The 20812-nt window shown below is 41.9% G+C and overlaps 1 protein-coding gene across 20 annotated transcripts in view; it reads right to left on the bottom strand.

Moving 5' to 3' along the window:
- The window catches only part of LOC122565716 (ras GTPase-activating protein raskol), a 259030-nt gene that overhangs the window by 51672 nt on the left and 186546 nt on the right, over nucleotides 1-20812 (bottom strand). For 3 of the 20 annotated variants that reach the window (XM_043721968.1, XM_043721975.1, XM_043721969.1), the window contains exon 1: nucleotides 13898-16125. The exons of the other annotated variants lie outside the window; for them this stretch is intronic. In XM_043721968.1, the coding sequence (XP_043577903.1) occupies nucleotides 13898-14738 (841 nt within the window). In that variant the 5' untranslated portion in view covers nucleotides 14739-16125. Of the gene's footprint in view, nucleotides 1-13897; nucleotides 16126-20812 lie in introns of those variants that run through there. 20 annotated transcript variants of the gene reach the window in all.

Genomic DNA, 20812 nt, shown 5'->3' with positions numbered 1-20812 from the left:
AGCGACCGTTGTTCGAGCGGCAAAACCTTCGAACAGCCAGGCGGAAACGAGAGGATTGTTTTTATTGTTTGGCAAAAATTTCCTCGAGATAACGCTGCTTGAACGGGACAAGAAGAAAACTCCGTATAGTTCAAGTCGTAAAAGAAATGGTACGTTATCGGTGTTCGTTTGAATGGAGATGGGTCGACAAATATGTAAAAGAGTTTTACAGAGACTTGTTTTCTCACTGTAAGCGTTCATTCATTTTCAATATCGCACATAGATACCATGTTCCTGCTAATAGCGATCGCATATAGGGAAAAATTTCGTTAATTTTATTACTTGATATTCCGACTCTTATTTCATCGTACGCGTTGTTCAATATGCCACGGAGCCCGGAATTGAACGTTTCTCGATAAAGTACGTATACCTACGATACTTTATACTATCACCATATACCCATGCCACTACTACCCATAGCTGCGATTAACGATCGATGACTCACTGCTAGATATCCGTAATGCAACGAGATTTTTCCACCATGCTGTATCACGAGGTACACGTTTATCCGCTTCTTTGTCTGCACGTTTCGAAACTCGTATCAGGAAGGTAAGCTCTGCGAACGATTAATGCACCAAATATGATTAATTATATAAAGTACTTGTAAGATTTTCTACGTTATCTCAGAGACAGAGGACATCGAAGGAGAAAACCGATCGAACTTTATACAGCGTAGATAAGAATCGAGAACCGTGAGAAATTAGCAGAGAAAAAACCAATCGTTTGACCGACATTTCTTCCAAGTTCGGACAGTTTAAATCGTCTTGCGTTACAAGAAACTGCAAAATAGAACTACGCACATGGAAACATGTTACACGCGAGAAATTTCCGTAAACGACAAAAGGAGAAGCCTCGTTGATCGTCGTTAATGCGTCGGAAAGCGTGGAAATGGCAAAAAATAATACCTACTATCGCTATAAAAGTTCGATTAAATCTCTCGCAAGTGGTACACGATATCATCTGACAGAGATAATTACGTATTATTTACATCAGGGATCGGAGTCGCAAGTAACGCGTTCGCAAAACAGAAATTGTTGATCAAACACACAGACGTCCATCGGACTACTTTCTCGCGCGACATCGTCGATTTTTCCAACTATCGTTCATTTCTCCTATCCATCCATTCCTCTAACCCCGTAACCGCGCTAATTATCTCCTTCGACCGATCTTCATAGACTGTAGGCCGATTCGTCGTTAATTCATCTGTCCGATTAGCATAGATAGGCGAGAGTACGTTCCGAAGTGATTATAATTTTCTGGGCCACGCGTCGATCCACTTTCCCGAGGCCACGGTTTTCAGCGTTTTACGCGCAAGGGGGAAACGATAATCTAGCCGGCGTGTATTTGCATTATTCATCGGACTCGTAACGTTCACGCGTGGCTTTTGCCACGCTCCGACCGGATGTCCCAGTTCTGATGCAGCGCGACTGCATAGAGCCAATTCTATATCACAAGCGTGCATCATTCGCGGTGTTAAAGATACAAGAAGGTTTATCAACTTTGATACTTGCTATTCGCCTTTGTCCCTTTCTTCTTCGCGTTTTATCCCTCTTTGTTGTATGATTTTTATAATTGTATTATTATTTTTTATTATTTTAGTTACGGTTTGCCCATTGATTTATTCGTTCGGTTAAAATATGGCGGATAATCTCAACTACTCTTAGCGAGAGGAGGAAATATCGGTCGATCGAAGCATTTCGAAATAAGGAAGAGTTAAACGAGGAAACTCGCAACCCTCGTAAAACATTGTATCGACGCAACCAATTCGATCACCTCTATCTTCACCCATCTCTTCCTACCTCTGCCGTTCGAAGGCCTCTACTAGGAAAATCTTCGTGTAAAGTTCTATTACAAGGAACACGAAAATCACATTTAACCTGCTAATCCCTCGAGCGCTTTGCTCTCCAAAATCCGGGATCCGTACCGCACACAGTTAGCCCCGGCGAGTAGCGTCTACACCTAGACCAACTTTCCGCAGTCGGAACAACGGGAGATCGGTTTCCGGTTTGCTCGAAGAAAAACGAACGGGCAGGCTCGTTAATCCCCTGGAGGAGGATGACGAGGCAACAGAGTTCACGAGACTCGTAGTAAACGTGACTCATCCTCGTACTCCGAAGAAGAAGAAGAAGAAGAAGAAGAAGAAGAAGAAGAAGTTGGCGACGAATTGGAACGGCACGGACTTGCGACGATTTGGCGGGAGACCACGAGTGTGGCGTGAGTAAACTCGTCGAACGAGGCTCGATCCTTTAGGCTGCGAAGCATCGGCAAACGTCACGTTTAAAGAACTCGATCGACTCGATGTGAAAAGTTTACGTGTAACGGGGCCGGGGACTCGTTGCGCAACGGACTCGGCGCGATCGATCGTTCAAATAAAACAGGGTGTCTCGCGATGTGTTCTGTCTCGCGTAGTTCGCTCTCTCAGACAGTTGAGTAATAATAACTGGACGGCCGATAATTTTGTAACCATTTACGATATATGTATCGAGCGACAAACATCAACGTGTCTATCGAGCTGAATCCGAGCGAAGAAGGCTTTGGTACTTCGGTTGCATAAACTTTGCGAGCGCGATACGAGCAGCAAAAGGGTGCGTGAACCGACAGGGATACGGCGATAGTGTTTCCACGTAGGTAAACAAGCGATCGACAAAAGTATAGGGGAAAAAAGGGCATGCAACTTCGATGCAGGCCACAGGATCCTCTCGAGGGGTGTCACGGGATAGCCAATATGTATCATAAACTAGCTTTTAAAGGGATCACCAGGCGGCCGGGGTGGGGCCCCGTATTTGGCACAAAGGGCACATTTCTGTGGATTAAGGGGCCGCTTTGTGCCATTCGTTGTTACCAAAAGCAGATTTAAATAACTATCTGGTGGCTGGTATACGTGTACGGGCTCGATAAACGATCTACGTTGTCAATGTACGTACATATTTTCTATCAGATGACGATAAAGGATGATCCTTATCACGAAACGTAATGAAAGGAAAAAGGTTGCGGGCAGCGACCGGTGCTCTCGGGGTTAAGCTGCCATTATAGCGAATATCTCTCTAATTTATCGAATTTAGATCTAACGCCGTGAACACCTTTGGTTAAGTCAATTCTGAGCCAGCTTTTAAAGCCGGTTCTTTTGGAGCGTTAAAAGGCAGTGTCGTGACGTTAGTTGTTAATGGGAATGGAAAGTTATTTCAACGAATTAAGAATATAAAAGTAATCGGTCATAGAATCGAGGATCGGAGAATGACGAGTCGGCTTGCTATTTTAGCAAAACCGTGACGGCGCGACGGATTCGAGGAATCTCTCGCGCTGGTATTTCGATCGCGTTTAGCTCGTGAAAAGAGAAACTCGTTTAGTATGATAAAACGTATCCTTAGAAAAGGAAAATGTCGCGAGTCGCATTCAGATGGAAGCCCGTTACGTTGGCAAGGAGCAACGAACTTGCGATTAATTATTCGCGTCGATCGTCAACGTCCGGTCTGGCGTACAATGTGATAACGTAATAACGCAATTAATTTCGCGGTTGTGATCGATCAACGCGTCATACTTTCTAGTACTACGTCAGCCACGACACGCGATCAGGAGCTTTTGTCTCTGAGTCATTTCGATCAAGGACCAACGATCTGTGTACGCGCGCTGATAAAACGTTTCGGAGAACTGTTCCAAGTTTAAGCATCTGGTTGTCATACGATCGAATATTTAATGAACTCGCGTATTAAATTTAATCTCTGAGAAAGATCCGAACAAGTATTTCACAACAGTATGTACGTAAAGGAAAGAAAGATATATCGTGAAATTGAAACCAAAGTACAGGTTGTTAAAATTTCTCTCGCACATCGTCGAATTCTTCTTCGCGATTAGGCGGATATGCAGATTCTCGCAGATGTACATACGCGCAAGTCCACGCTCAATTCCGCGTAGCCTCGCGGCGGCAAATTGCCGACTCAATTGATCCCGTCCTCGACGCGGTGGTCAGACTTAACGACTGCTGACTGCAGGAGGCCACGTGTAGCGTCACTTTTCCGACTGCTCTGCTCGCGATTCGACGTCTGATGTCACTTCCGGCAGCTCGACTCGATAAAATCGAGGAAGTTTCACGATACGTGGGCGTAATCGAACCCGACCTCCCGTTGTATCCATCGAGCGTGCAAATGGGTTCATTCGGGTTGTATTAGGTACATATGTTAATCATAAGCATTGCAAGAAGAGTGTGTTGCTACAGGGGTTAATCGTGACTTGCCGAATCATCGATATCTCCATCGAACTATATAATTCGCGTGTCTACGTGACGAGATCAACGGAAAAATTCAAAAACTACCACGAGCTCACCGACCCACCGATCTTGCATATTCGTTTCAAAGCACGAATCCTACCTACATGATTTATGCAACCATAGAGGCGCAAGAAAATTCGAACCGTGCGTTCCTACGTTTGTGTATTTAAGACCTGGACCCTTCGCCGAAAGCCCATTCGTCTTCGAGAGCGAAAAAGGTCCACCGAGGCCACGTTCAAGCACGGCTACCGCCATTTTCCTTCTTCTTCCATGACAACGATGCGTTACGACGAAGAAATCGCGTTTTGTTCTCGCAAAGGCAGATGCACGTTCGATGCAACAGGTCGTAATTCGTATTATGTAGTACATTAATTAGCGTGGCGCTGTTTGGAGCAGAGGTATGGGGTTGGAACATGGAAGAATCGCTGGATAGGGTAAAAAGAGGGTACGTAAAATGGATCTTAGGTTTAGACAGGACAACACCAAACTACACACTGACAGAAGAATGCAAGATAGAGGAAATCAAGGTAAAAGCGTTAAAAAGAGCAGTAAGGTACGAGGAAAGAACTCTAGAATCGGTAAAGGAGCTGGTAAAAGAGTGTATAAAGGAGAGAGAGAGAAACTGGGGAAATGGACAGGAAGGGAAAAGAGCAAGAAAGAGAAAGAAGGAACTAGAAGAGGTGAGAAACGGAGAGACACAAAGGGAAGCAGGAGGGGAGCAAGTAAGTTGGACTGGAGACCAAATTGTAGAAGAAAGAAGGAAGAGAGAAACAGAAGAGAGGAGGAAAAGGATAAGGGAATCCAAATACAACAGGTACTACAGGAACATAACCAAAGATGAGATGCCAAAGTACTTGGAAGGGAGGATGAAGTGGAAGGACAGAAAAATCATAGCCAGATTCAGGTGTGGAAACGAGACCAAAGCGAAAGAACATTGGAAAGAGGAGGAAGAAAGAAGGTGCAGATTATGTGGATGGGAAGAAGAGGACCTGAGACATGTACTAGAAGAATGTGAAATAACAGGAGNCAGCAAAGGAAATGGAAAAAATATTGAATGGGATTGGGGAAGGACTAATGGGCCTGAGAGCCATAATAGAGAAAAGGAGGGTAAAGGCAATACAATAAGGGGTGGAAGGACAGGAAGGTAGCACAGCCTCCTGGCAAAAAGACCAAAGTGGCAATAGTGTGTAGGCTTAAGTTGCAATAATTCGTAGGCATAAGTTGAAATAGATCGTAAGCATTAGTGTTAGATTAGAGGTAAGAAGGCGATTAGTGCAATAAAGAGCTGTAAAGAAAGCTGAAAGTTCGTCCAAAGCCGAGAGGCACGGACTAAATAAATAATAATAATAGTACATTAATTTGGAAAACGGAGGTAAACGGACGAACCACTTTGAAGAGCGTGATTTACAGAGAGCTGTATTTGGCGATTTTTCAGTGATCCGTTTTCATCGCTGTCACTCGAATTTGAACGTCTTTTATTCGTCGCAATGTCGTGAATCGCAGTGTTGTTTGAATAGAAGACATTCGCCGTTGCAGGTATATCTCAGATTTGAGTCATATTTTTACCACATATGTAAAATACATCAAACTTTTAGCCACAGCGTTAACTTACACTCCTACGCGACTGTATGTACGTGTCATCGCATATTGCATCACCTAAATTATATTGCAAGCGAAATATTTTTCGACGAAAGAAAGTATTTAATAAATTAGAACACATGATAAATATTCGAATATTTGATTTAGGAGTCGATTTTTTTCTATGCTCTTCTACGTTATTTGACATAAATTTCACGTGAATAAAACGGAGCTATACGAATAAACTTGTACTGGTGCAAAAATCTAATTTATTTTAACGAGACGCTTTAATTACGGTTATTATATAGTTATTACGTTGGAAAAGTATTATTCTGCCTAGTTCGCCGATATAACTTGCGATAGAAAATATTGTTCCATTATTTAGCTGATACAAGTAATATGATTTACGACAGAACCATATTTATGCTCCGTTATAAATACACATTTTTATATTACATTGCTTTTAAATACCTAATTAACGCTGCCCAATTAAGGTTTAATTAACGGTCGTACCGAAATACGAGATAGTGGTTTTCCCCTTCATTTTCTTCCTGCTTAGTGCAAACGCTCTTTTATGAAATTCCCGATGTCGGTATACTTTATGCATGCCTGGTCTTTCAACAATGCCATGAAAACACAATGGAAAAAAATAAATTCAGTATTAGTGCCTTTTCTTATAAACGTTCCAACGCCTTTACGCCTCATAAAGCCACGCCTTGTTCTCTGAACGAATTCAAGAAGCTTTTGTACGCTCTTTCAGCTCTCCACTCGATCGATCATTTCAAATGTAAAGTACGGGGCTATGTATTCTTAAAAACGTATTACGCGTCTATCTTTTGTATTTTGTTAACTTTCGATTCCTCGCGAATCGTTTGTTTTACCTTTCTCCGTAAAATCGTGGCTAACGGTTATCGTTCCAACATGGACGACCAACGATTTTGATAAACTGCTTATCGTCATGGTGTAATCGCCGCTACATCGTACGTAAACCGTAAGCACGCAAAAGTTTTCCTCCTAGAAAAGTTCCTTTCTAGCAGGGCACACCTACTTTCCTCTGCGACTGGATATCGGCGAGTCGCGTTTACTTTTCCTCTAACTAACTTCGAGATGCGGTAACCTCCGAACATTGGTAGAAAACGCGATAAGAAAGAAATTTCATGGCAGAGATGAAATGTAAATATCGAAACTGGGTCGCCGCGTCGTTACGATGCATAAAAAGTGGCCATAAAAATAGCTGTTTCTAGAAAAAGAGGATCGAGAGAAAAATCTGTATGAAACATTCCTGCTGACTGACGAGGCAAGATCCTCGATCCGGAGATTCCGAAAGTTATGAAACATCGAGGATGTGTACAGCATACGTAGGATACGTATAACGCGATCTTTTTCCGCTGGTTAGATTCAAAGCAAGGGGATAAAATTGATGCCTAAGAACTCGGCTATTTTTCAATTTCATGCCGTAGCTTATAATCGCTAAGAGATAGAAGACAAATTTTCGGACAAAAGTTACTTCTTCCAATTAGAACTGTCATTTGGTGAAAGATTCGTCGATCGTTTATATAGTTAGAAAAAAAGCAATAAACAAATATTAATAATTTTTTCACGTGAAATCCTAATCGGCGATTTAAATACAGCAACAAGATTCTAACTATGTAACTAACCATAGAAACCATTGATAAATCTTTTACCAAATGACAGTCCTAATTAAAAGAAGTAACTTGCGGTTGAAAACTTTTTCTCTATCTCTTAAAGTTTACGAGTTACGGCATAAAATCCAAATATAGCCATATTTTCAGGGAACAATTTTAGTGCCTAGGATCGAATTTGGCTATCGGGAGAAGACTGCGTTATACACGCCTACATATGGGTCAGATATCCTTGAAGTTTCATAATTTTCTGATTTTCCGAGTTAGGGATCTTCCCTTGTGACCGATAAGATCACGCCACAGCGAAGAAACGCGTTTTACACGGTGAAAGCCAGCAGAGAAAAACGATGGAAAAGGCTAAAATAAACGGGCTCTTCCACTTGGAACTGCTTTAAATATCGTTTGCTAAACGTCGCTGCTGTACGTTCTCACGCATAATGTCCCGGCAAAATGAAACAAGTCCATTCACTTCATAATTGCAATTGCGCTTGGTAGCGTGCAGCTCCGCGTTGTTGCAGAACAAACAATTTTACGCGAGAAAACGCAGGACTCTCTCGAGAAATTCCTAATAATGTACGGTTATTTATTAATACGAGAATAAAACGAACGAGATTACACGTTGTTTTGCACATTGAACTTTTTAAATTTCATAACACTTTCTCGTTCTGTCGCTTTGTTCGAGTTTGTATTTTATAATTAGATTACATTTGCTGATTGTATTTTTTTCGTAGAAATTTCAAACGACTTTCTCTTTTACTTATCAAACTAAAGTAGAGTTTTCGTTTTTTCGTTCAAAAGCTATAGCTAATCGCAATATCAGAGATGATCTGTATCAGCGAGTGAAATTTCACTCCAACGTATTTTCTAATTATTTCTGACTATAATTTATAGACACGTGATAGCCTTATATATGCATGTAACTTGTTTTAACAGTAATTTTAACACGAACATCCAGCGACAGTCTAAAATAAGCGATCCAAGGAGAAACTTCTATAATCGTACAAATCTTGGCGAAAAAAACAATAAAAAATTTCAAAATAAATTGGAAGCTTTAATTCCGGATAGATGGCGAAGAAGAGGAAATGAAAACAGCTGAGGAAAGGCACGCATCTGTTCGGACATACGCAACGCATAACAATCAGCAAGACGATTAAACGTCGAAACGTACGCCGTTGTTTGCTTTCTGTTCAATTTCGATTCGAATCTAACGATCGACGAAGGATCTAATTTCTGTTGAAAAACTGATCGTGAGAAAGCGAGGCCCAGCCTTCTGGCTCTCTGTTTTAAGCATTGAATCGAGCTATGCTGTGAAATTCGCTGGGAATGAATTTCCGGCGTATTCTCACGTTCGACCATTCGCGGAAGGACACGATTTCCTGCTCGCGGATTCGATCCATTCTATCTGGAGGAGCGCAAAGGATGTCGCGCTATCATGGTTACGTTTGCGAATAGGATTATCATGAAAATGATAAACAAATCCTATCGAGTGATAACTGGAAATGTTGGCTTTTTAGATAGGGTTGCTTTCGAGGAATCGTTTTGCTTCCTTTCCAATGACTGTACAGTTTTCCTTACTAATGGGTAAAAACGCAAGTGGAGAGTGCCAGTTGCGACACACGAACGCGTATGATTTACCAGACGCGCTGGAAATTGCTTTGCTATTGTACGACAAAATTTTCTATTCTTGGTCTGCCAATTATACAAAAAATTATAAAAAATAATACATAGGTCCATGTACTTATTGGCTATTCATCGACAAATAGAAACCCTTCGCTTCCTTTATTATGATAATCGTCGAAGCTACTCCACCACATCGTTTCTTTCGTGTATATAATCGATTGGAAAATACGAGAAACAACGGTCGATATTTCGCGACAAGCTACCAACGAAACGAAACGAAACGAAACGAAACGAAACGAAAAGAATGAAATGGAATCGAATCGAATGGAATCCGCGGTGAACATTCAGCATTGGTGAAAATCACGCGCGGTGACTCACATTCCCGCTTTATTTTCAAACATTGTGGTGTGTAACTTGGAGCGCGTTAAGCACGATCGGCCACAATTAAGTAACAAGCACGGCCGTTTCGAAATCATTTCATAACGAGACCTAGATTCGACCGCTCGGCCTGAAATTCGTTTCACTTACTCTCTCGAGTGCATACGTTCCATCCACTCTGCATCGAGCATTCGCGATTAGAGCACAATTACTAACAAAGAAACGGGATTCTGATGTCATTTCGCGTTATTGCCGCTATAATGTCACGCAGCTCGTTATCAGTGTAGTAGGTCTGATCGCACCGAATGCTATCCTATTCGGCTGAATTGGGTTTAGCAGCTTTCAGCAGTAAACGTACTCCCGTAGCCTCGTTACTTGCTCGATCCCGTTATTACTTTTCCCTCTCAGCTATTTCGTTTTACGAGAACGAGCGTATTTAGATGTGTGTGAATGTGTAACTCGATACAAATTGAATGATACGTAGGTAGTTTTTTAACCGCTGTGAATGACTCGTTCAAACGTTATAAAATCATTTATCCTTTGTTTGATAAAAATTTGACTATACATATATCGTTGTTAATTCTTTCTTATTATTTATAACTTATAATAATTTCTTCTTAGCATCGTATCATTAATCGCGGAATATATTTGAACAAAACAAGTGAAATAATACATACGTACAGGTACATACACGATAATCGATACTCGTCAATTTTACGATTACTCTCTATCACGGCTATTCGAACCTATCAAATACATTGCTCGCGCCAATTCAAGCAACTCAAAGTCTTCGATCGAATTAACGTTGAACCTTTCGTTACGTGCGTAAACTATTAATTGCGCGAACAACTCAAATTTATAGAACCTAATAGATTCTCTATTATAAAATAACCTCGCTTATGTCGTGCTCAGCGTTCCCTAGAAATCCATCGATCCTTTCTGCAACGAAGAATAATTAAGCCTCGGAATAAAAGGTGAAACACGAACGACGTCGAGGTCCCTGAAATATTCATACGAACGGTACTTATATCCTCTTTCAAACAGCACGTATAGGTACGTACGTCGAATCATCGCGACGAGCACACCAATGACGTGGACCCTACACACTCGTTCGTCGTGATCCATCCTCGACATCGTCATTGTTCGTGGACGATCAGTCAGAAATTGAAAAAAAAAAAAAAGAAAAAAAATGCAGGAGAAAGCCAAGAAAAAAAAAATCGTGGACGAGGGAAGGAAAAAAGGCCGAATAGAAATCAGAACGGAAAAAGCAACGATTTTTGTAACGCCGTGACTCGTGATGAAGCTACGAACCGTGATGTCATCGCGATTTTTCACAGTGAAAGGGGAGCAAGATACGAAATGAGAGAGAATGCGAGACATCGAGGTCGATCCATTAAACACTCGTTTGCAGAGTGCAGTTCCGGGTGCCGGAGGGGGTTCCGCGTTTCATGGAAACGTGAAAACGAAGCGTGAAAAATCGAATTCGCACGACGACGCGCTACAAAGGAGATCAAGAGAAAGAAAGGGAGAGGGAGAGAGAGAGGCGACGAGAATCAGGACAGATAAACGACTCTATTACGATCGAGCATAAGTTATCTGTCGCGATACTGGCGCAATATGGCCCGAAAAAACAGTATCGAACGATATCGAGTGGCGACCTTATGTCGCTTTTTACAGAAAATCCGTATTTGTCCTGTGCCTAACGATCGAGTTCTTGCGATGCATAGAATTACGTTAGAATATGGTACAAAGGAATTTGTTCGAATGCAAATATGTACAGTCCGAGTACGTGCATGTTTCGTGCATGTTTTTACGTACAGAGATATCTACTGCGACTATCGGAGATACGTGGAAAGCGTTTGCCGAGAGAGAAAATACAACGTTAGCTTGTCAAACATTTTGTTGCGAAGATAAACCGTATGCGAATGAAAGATTTTAATCGTCTACTTTTCCAGAGTTCTTGAAATTCTGAATTCTTTTCATTTCAGATATTTATACATAATTGTTTCCATGGAAAGTTTAATTTTATCATGCAGCCTCGAATCTTTCAAACAAGAGTATATTTTTCAAATCCGATGATAATCACCGAGCTTTCATTTCGAGTTACTTTAATCTGAAATTTCGATCGTTCAAAATGTGATTGTATCTCGTTCAGAAAAGTAATAATATCGAGATTTCATTTTGAGTAAAGTTTGTTGCACGCCGAGATTTAAATAACAGTTTTTAACAACTACGTTAAATCACTTTCGCTTCTTATTGGCGGCGCGTTTTAAGGCACGCACCTAACAAATAATGCGTGTAAAACGTATTTCCGATTAACCAGTTATCACATCGAATCAGATATCGGGCTATTGCATCATAAATTGTAAATACTGATTCATGCCGGTGCTTGTTGCGAGTATTCGGATAGATATACATCTAAGATATCACCGATTTTCCTTACAGTCTTGCCTTATTGATTTCCTTGCTTCGTGCTCCGTGCGCTCTCTCTTTTAACATAAGAATCTGTTTTAGACAGAATATTCGATAGATATATTCATGCATTTCATATCGTTGTAGCCTCCATACTTTTTATCTCGTAAAAAAGATGTTTACAAGCATTTACGGTAAATCGTAAGAAAGTTTGAAAAAAACGTAACGTTGCAAATTTTATTGAAAATTTTAAATTCTATACAGTATCCAGATATCGTATTATCGCGATAATTTAAATTGTTTTCGCTGTTTGATATATTAAAAGAATAGGCACAGCTAAATATTCGAATGCTTCCTAGTCTCGCTATTCAACTTGTCGCCTGTTATCGAAGAGACGAGCAACGAGTTCAATTTGGAAGGTCGTCGCGAGGAAATCTAGCAAAGAGAAGCACAATCGTGCCAACCTTATTCCTTCAGCCAACCTACCAACTACCCAAATAACTCTCTGGCTCTTTTGACCTGGCTTGAAAGGCAGGTGGCTGAAACAGGCTACCGCATAAGTAGGTCTTGCGTATTCGTATTCGTATTCGTATCGTGAGTTCCCGGCAAATACGAACCCTTTGAAAATACCACTTAAACCGAGTCTATTTAAAACGAATCTAAGCAAATTTAAGCTACAGTCAGACTCAACTTCTATTTAAATTCGACGTCGCTTCGATGTACGCGAAATATTTTACAGCTATTTTACCTACTAGTTATAGGTACTACTATAGTACATATGCTTCATCGACTGAAAATAGAGATGGTAAAGCACCGGCGTAGTAACTACGTAGCTAAAATGACGTGATTTTCTTTGAGAAAATAAGCGACAGGGCTTGGATCGCGGTTCGTGATCGTTCGCCCTTAATTAAGGTAATCCTCTCGGCGGGCGAACGCGAAATAAAAAAGCTCGCGTACGCTCACCGAGCAATTTCTGGCCAACTAACGGGACTCGCGAATTCGTCGCTGGAATCGCGAATTTCAATCGCTTCCTCAACTTGATTTACGAGAGCATCCCTCGTACCCTGTAGCCCTTTTGTTCGACGTCGCTCGACCACGATTTCGTCCAACCTCCTCTTCTGGATCTATATACTTTCAGATAGTCGTGGAAAGCTTTTCGTCGACTCTGGCATCAGCGAATTCGACGAGGCACACAAATTTTGACCGATTCCAGAATAGCTTAAATTACGTGGAACTGGATAAAATACTTTGCTATATTTCACGTATGTCAGGCGTATCGCGCTACGTATGTATCCCCTTTTTAAAAAAGCTCGATTGTGCACGATTCAACCGACGAAGATTATATCGAAAATAGCATCTTTACGATACTTTTAGACAAACGATTCTATTAGCTGATCGTAAGTTTAACGACAAAAAACAACTTCACTTTCGAAAGAAACTAGCAATCAAAATTTCCTCAAATTCTGCAACTCGCTCGCTCGACCGAATGACAAACAGATCGATACTCAAATTTATCAAGATATTTGTAAAGAGCGCATTTTTCTTTTTTAGCAACGTTCGCCATAAATTCGGCATAAATTGGTTCTCATTCGCGTCCGGATGCAAATAATTAACGCTGATTACACGCTCGGCCAGTAAATTCGGACGAGTATCTAACGATTCTTTGGTCGATCTCACTTGGCCGATCGAAATAAATTCAAACGTATATTCGAAGCGTATCCGAGGACTCGAATCGTCGAAACGCAACTTTCGAAGAACTCAAACCGCGAGCAAACGTTACGAAGCGCGCGCATTAAACGCACCTAACCCAAACCTAACTATGTCATCGTTCTTTCTCGTCGAACCTAAAGAACAACTATGCTACGGAATCTAGTCGTGGAAAAAAAATTTCGTTCTCCATCGGCGTCACGTCGAGCCACGCTGCCCATCGTGATTACAAAGTACACAACGCGCGCACGCCTACCTGAATGTATCCCAGCGTCCGCGTCGGCGTCCTCGAACACGGACGACTCGGTACCCTCGTCGTTATCCGCGACAGAATCGTCCGGCGCCTCGTCTTCCTTCGATTTCTCGGTGTTCGACCGGTGATTCTCTCCCCTGGCTGGCGTCACGACGCAACACGGATTGTCTACCGATGCGTGCCTGCCAGTCGCCTTCACCAACGTACTCGTACTCCTGGCTAACTTCGTGCTGTGTGTTCTACGTATCAACAAATTGGTGAACGTCGTACTGCCATTCTGCTTGGTTCTCGTCTCCGTACTAATTTTACCAGCGCTGTTCGACTTCGAATCGTGATTCTTCGAGTTCGTCCGCTTATCCGCATCCAGCTTCTTCCTCGAGTCCTCGTCTTCCACTTCGAAGCACGCTATGGTATTGTTTAAACGGCTGTCCTTTCTGTTCGTATCCTTTCGACCGGTGAATCGACTGTGAAACCTCTCGATGGTTTTGAACGATCTGGTCCTTTCCACCTTCTTTCTCTGTTCGGTGCTATTTGTCACCTGCTCTCCCTTTGGAGTCTCAAATATCTTTGTCAAAGACTGCACTTTACCTCTGGACTCGGGGAATGACTCCTCCGTACGTTTTGAATTCGACAAGGAGTCATCCTTGTTGCTCAAAGTACGGGTTAAAACGACGTTTGGCACCGTTTTCGAGTTACTTATGGGAAACGTGTTACTGACGAACTTGTCCGACTCGGTGGTGATCGTTTTTGGGATCTTCGAGGGTTGTCGGGCATCGGTATCCAAAGATACGTAGAAGGTCGACCTTCGTTTCGGCGAACCTTCGGTGTTCTCTGCGTTCAACATGTCTCCGGATGTGACTAGTTCACATGTCACGACTCACGGTTTCTTTTCTTCGCTTTGATTTACTGTAACTCGACGACCGTTCCATAAAATCGATTCACATTAGTCGTACGAATAGATGCGTTGATCGGTTCGAAACAGAAGTTACGTAATTAGGGCGCGTCTTTAAGTCGCATCGAATCGTTAAAGACGTCACACGTTCACCATTCCACCAGTTCCGCGAGAAAAGTTTACGCGAATACACCATACGTTTCTCACCATCGCGGCATTGGTCCGAGAGAGTTCACTGAAATTCACCTTATGTTTCCGTCTTCACACCCTACTCGTTAGAAAGAGAAGGAGCGAGAGAGAGAGAGAGTGGGTGGGAGGAGGGAGAGTGGTAAGGGAGGAAGAGAGAGAGAGAGAGATTTCGAAGGACCGAGAAAACGCGTACTGCGGTCGAGGGCTCACGAATTTCTCGCTCCGAACGATGCCACTAAATATAGATGGAGCGACGTATCGCGCCGCTCGCAGGAGCACGTGTATCGAGAAAAACAAATACAGCGGTCACCCTCGTTGCGTACACGGACAGAGATAATGCCAAGCGTTGAACTGTGTACAGCGTTTTTACTATCGACCAATGTTTTCGCTCGACTATCGTCGCCGGTGACTCTTGTCCTTCGGCGCCCGGTTCGTGGAATCTCTGACATACAACCGATCATTACACGGTCGATCCACAAATTTGAAGATTATGGACAGATATTTACGACAAGCTTCCCTGTTGGCACGTTTTAATCAACGGTGCAGCGTTTCCTACGCGCACTCGTTTTCTCTCGATCGACGATAATCGACAACGGTACACGAGTATCCTATGTACGGCCAGCACGTCACGACAGTTCGCACAACGCGATGTATAAGACGTACGTTGTCAGAGACAGGCGAAACGGTTCCGAGAATGTACGGAATACCGGTTGACACGTACGTGCACGATCACCGACAGACTCACCATGCGTTTCAAAATGAATCGCGCGATAAAAGAACAGACCCCAAATGAGAACAGCGTTTTGTTCCGTGCACGGGAATGTCGAACGCGATTGCCTGGATAGAAAGGACTTGAAGTGGTCGACCGGGCACGAGGTATATACGAAGAAAAGTAAAAGGATCTGAGTCACGACTTCGAGATCGGGTTCGCTCGTGGTCCGGCGTGGCCGTCATCGCGTTCGAGGAATGCGCGCCAACTGTCGAGATGAGCACGGCGGCATCTCTCGTTTCTCTTCTCAAGGACAGGCGCATCAACCACTGTTTTCCGAGCGACACACAAAATCGACAACGGTTTACGACGAACGAAACGGATGAACGCGAGCGGAGCAACGTCGCACGATCGTCCGTACGGCAGACGGCTTCACGACTATCTGTTCGAGCTTCTAGCGAAACCGAACGTAACATGCAGCGCCTCTGGCGGCCGTACCGAGCAAACACTAGAGACAACTCGTTGCCGCACCGCGCCGCGCTACGCCGCGCGTCGTGCTCGTAGGCTCGAGCGTAAGGATAGGCATGGGATAGGATCAACCGTGTCCAGAATGGCATTCACGGCGTTCTTTCTTTATATATATTATATTCTGGTGTTAATTACGATGTTATTTACGATATTGTATAAATGAATTGTACCGATTCTTTTCGGCCGTTTTGCATAGCTAATATGGAAAGAATCTTCGAGTATACGATTAGCGAGATTCTTTCACGGTACTAATTAGAGACGTGGGAATATTAAAAGGTACAGTAGATAAGATAACCGAATGCTGGGCCGCTCGATGGCGGATTGAAAGTGACCGCGCGAGATCCAGCGAGGGAGTGCAGACTTTTATGATTAACCTTTCACTGATAGCACGAGTATTTTTATGTACAATCGCAGTAGAGTCGATTCCATCGAGAAATACTCGTACAACGTACGTATATCGTACGTTTCGCGTGCAATTATCTGTTACATCGGTTGTATGCTCGCATTAATGGTAATTCATTATGAAACGTTAAACCGTTTGATTACGCTGACACAAAACGATTAACGCGATTAATTAAATCTTGAAATTCTTTAAAATATTTTGTTGTTATTAAAACGTAGGTGTAGAACATGACAGTAGGATTAATTAACCGCGCATACATATCGATGTGTACATGCACGCAAAGTATTAAATCGTTTCCGATAGAAGAAATTTTCTTCTTTGTCATTTCAATTTTTATGATCTGCTTTAAGGTAATACGATTAATTTAAGACCAAAATTTTACCCGAGAAAAATCTGACGATGCTCCGGAAATAAAAAGCAAAAGTGACAAATACGTAGGTACGTATCGTACATACATACGTAGATGGATGTAGATCTACAGACTTATATAGTCTACAAAGCGAAATTCATTATTTTTGTGTTTTCAATTTCACATTTGGTAATCACAGACGTTCAACGAAATAACATGTAGCCGCTAAATGAATTCGGATTCTCAAGTTACATCGAACTTGATTTCATTCTTATTCGACCCCATTACACTCGATCAAGCTTCTATTTAGGAGAGGTTGCGTCGGTACCTTTCTTCGTACCGTCGTATAATACAAGAATCTAATTCCGTTTGCGATTTATAAGAATGAAATTCGCGTCACGTTCCAGCCGTTGATACCGTGTGTCAATTGCTGTTCAATGGTCACTGTTCGAAGGCTCGTCCAGCTCGTACTTTCTTTTCTACACCTCTAAACGAACGGTTACTTCCAAAAAAATTCCAATATTTACGCTTAAAGTCCAATGAAATTCACGTTAAATTAAATAAAATTATACTTAAATTTAAATTAAATTTCGCCTTTGATCACTTTCTCGCTCTTGGTATATTTAAACGGCGCTATAGAACTTTGATAAGCACGATGAAATACTTTGGTGTATCGAAAAAGTACCATCCTTCTATCCACTGTATCATAGTAGGTATTTTTAAAAACAGGAAATACTTCTCTGAAAATAGAAGACTGTCTAAGCGAATGATTTTATCCTGATAGACTTGCGTTAGTGACTTCTAGCGAATTAATAGCTTCGACGAGTTACAGAGGAATTCAAAATGATGTAAAATTGTTAGGTATGTATGTAGCGTTCGTTTGAAATAAGCGAAAACGATTTTACTTTTCACAGAAAACGTTTATCTTCTTATTTCCATGTATTTACAGTGACTTAGGAATATACGATTTTTCCTCCGTCTTTAGATATTGGTTCAAGATCGAATAATTTTTTAGAAGACGTATTGAACATCGTCCAATAGATATAACATGGTATTATTCTGAATCGATGTAGTTTTAATTTGATTTTTATATCGTACGTGACAAACGCGGCTGACGGCGGCTTGATCGCGCAAAATAAAGAATACAAATCGAAATTACCTTGATCGAAATCGTTGTGGAGGTTACTCACGATCCAATAGTACCAATGATTAAATACTGAATGTGAAATTTAAATGTTATCATCGATGATATTCGAAGCAATTTTTCATGTCTATTACCAACGTTCAGAGCACCGCTGACTCAGACCGGACCTAAGATCGCAATCGATAATCGTTTCCTGCTCTGCAGGAACTCTTTCGAAACTGGAGCAAACGTCGTCGATTTACTATCACGACGATTTCCATCCTGTGAGCGAAAAAAGATAATTTAACAGCGTAATTCTGTGAACAGGAAAGATTTATAAATAGTTTGGTGAAACCAAGCCGCTTCTGCAAAATTGTACGTTCAACCAGGTCGACCGTTTTCGCCGGACAATTTCTATGGCAACCGTAAACTTTACTGCGACTTTCTTCATAAAATACTACATGATACTATACTGAAAGTAGTAGCTGAAGAATTTTTATATGGACACTAGGGCTATCAACCTTTAATTATATACCTAAGTATACTATACGTAATATGTGACTGATTATCGTTATTATTATACACATATTATAGTATTATTACGTAAATTAAATCTGAGACAGCTGAAATTGCGCGAATCGTTGAAATTTTAATTCCGACGGTCGACGACTGTTCTTTATCCGATCGTCGGCTATCGTTAAACCGACGAATTTTGCAACTCTATTTAAGTTTCATCACAGACCGTAAGTGCCGTGCATCAATACGAGCAGCTACGATTTAAATTTCAATTTCTTCAAGGCAACATACGACTTAGCTTGCTCGAGTAGTCTTCAATTGGGTTATCGGAGCAACCGCTCAATTATTATCAATTCCATTGTCCCCGATCCAAGGCATCGATTCAGCATCAATGTTCGATTCTTGACACAAACTTGTCCAATCAACGAATGTTGCAATCGCGATTTAAATTTCATCAGGAACAGTAGGTGTCATCCTTCGCGTGTTTCTCGCCAACAGGTGCCATTTATACATACTTCTATGTTTCCAGTGGGCGCAGTCCGAGGAAGCAGAGGGTGTCGTTTAAATTTAAATGATATCAGAGTGTAATCCTCGTGCGTCATCCTGACCCCCTTAACTTTGCATGGCCATCGACGGGTCGCTTTAAACCCAAGAATCAATTTTCTTTCTCAACTTTTTACGAGACTGAGATTTCGTATACGCTCCGTGATTAATTACATATTAAATTTCATCTAAAATTTTGAAAACTCGCTTATTTACGGGATATGCATGCAATCCATGTAGATAGAACTTTCCAGGCAGCGTGCTTATAGAATGAATCAATCCGAGTATTAAAAGAATTCAAATCAAAATTTTTAGATATGCATTACGTGGGCGCATAGGCAAATTGAATACAGGCACTGTTGCATCTAAGACATGTATCGAATTGTATGCAGACATTAGATATAAAATGTCGACTGTACTTAAAATTTAAGGGGAGTAGACCTCGAATATAAAGTTCTAGTTCCAGGCACTTATTACTTCTCGAGATATTAATAAAAGTCTTTCGGTACTATACGTGCGTGCAACGTATGCCTGTACAGACGTTACTAACACAACAGTAACCGATGACATAATAGCGACAGGAGCCTCGGGATGTATTTATAGGACAACGACTAATACAACGACGACGGTTGTATCAGCGACGTCTGAATAGGTAGCATTCAATGTATAGTATCGAAAGATTTGTATTACTATCTCGGTTACTACCTAACCCCAATAAATATCCAAAGCTAAAATTCTAGGTTTCGGGTTTACCACCTCTTATAAATTTCAAGCCAATCGGTCACCGGTGTCTTTCGAAAGAATATCCAAAATATCTAACACTGAAATAACGAAATGGAGCGTAAAACTAAAAGCACAGAATGCTTTTTTACGCCTTGTAAAACGGTCTAGTAATGATCGCTCGCGTATATAATATATATTCTAGACGAGTGTGCGAGTGTTAATATCTTCGGTGAAATTCGTTATCGACGATTCTTCCTCGATTTCTCAAGCAGTCGGGTAATGACGGAGAAGGCGCGCTGAAATTGCGTTCAATCGACGCCTCATTCCGTTCCAATTCCAACGTAGAACGTTGATCGATCGGGCGATCGCGCTTCGAATTTTCCATTCATCGAGTGTATCTCTACATTCGTACAATGAACAGCGATCGATTCCGCGCAGATCTTGGTCGATAAGGATCGCCATGGACGGCGCCGTGGGTCGCGTTCGTCGCTTGCAAACGATGCGTACGAGGCGCGTAACGCGCACGCGTGATGGATCGCCGCGCCGCGTGCACGAGGAAAGCCACGGAGCTGCGTTACTCTGCTGGATCCTGCTTGTTTGCGAGGAAAACGTGCGTCACGAGATTCTTTTTCATTCGACACACGCTACGACCCCTCTGCACCACGTCTTCCGTCCTTCCTGCGCCCCTCGACGCCCCGTTTTCTTTCGCGTTCCACGACGTCGATGTTTCTTCTTGTTCTTCTTTTTCTTCGCTTGCTGCGAACCCTTGCGCATGATGGAGTTTGTCTCGGCTCGGCCGTTTTTCGCTGTTACTTGATTCATCCATTCTGAGCTTCCTTCGATCCCGTTCCTTTTTCGATATTTCGCTCGACGTTTCTCTAGATTTTGTCACGTTTATCAATAATACTTTTGTCTTTCACAACAAATTTAGCACGACGAATTT

The sequence above is a fragment of the Bombus pyrosoma genome, linkage group LG3 (assembly GCF_014825855.1).
Source record: "Bombus pyrosoma isolate SC7728 linkage group LG3, ASM1482585v1, whole genome shotgun sequence".
Taxonomy (NCBI): domain Eukaryota; kingdom Metazoa; phylum Arthropoda; class Insecta; order Hymenoptera; family Apidae; genus Bombus; species Bombus pyrosoma.
This window is presented reverse-complemented; position numbering and strand designations above follow the sequence as displayed.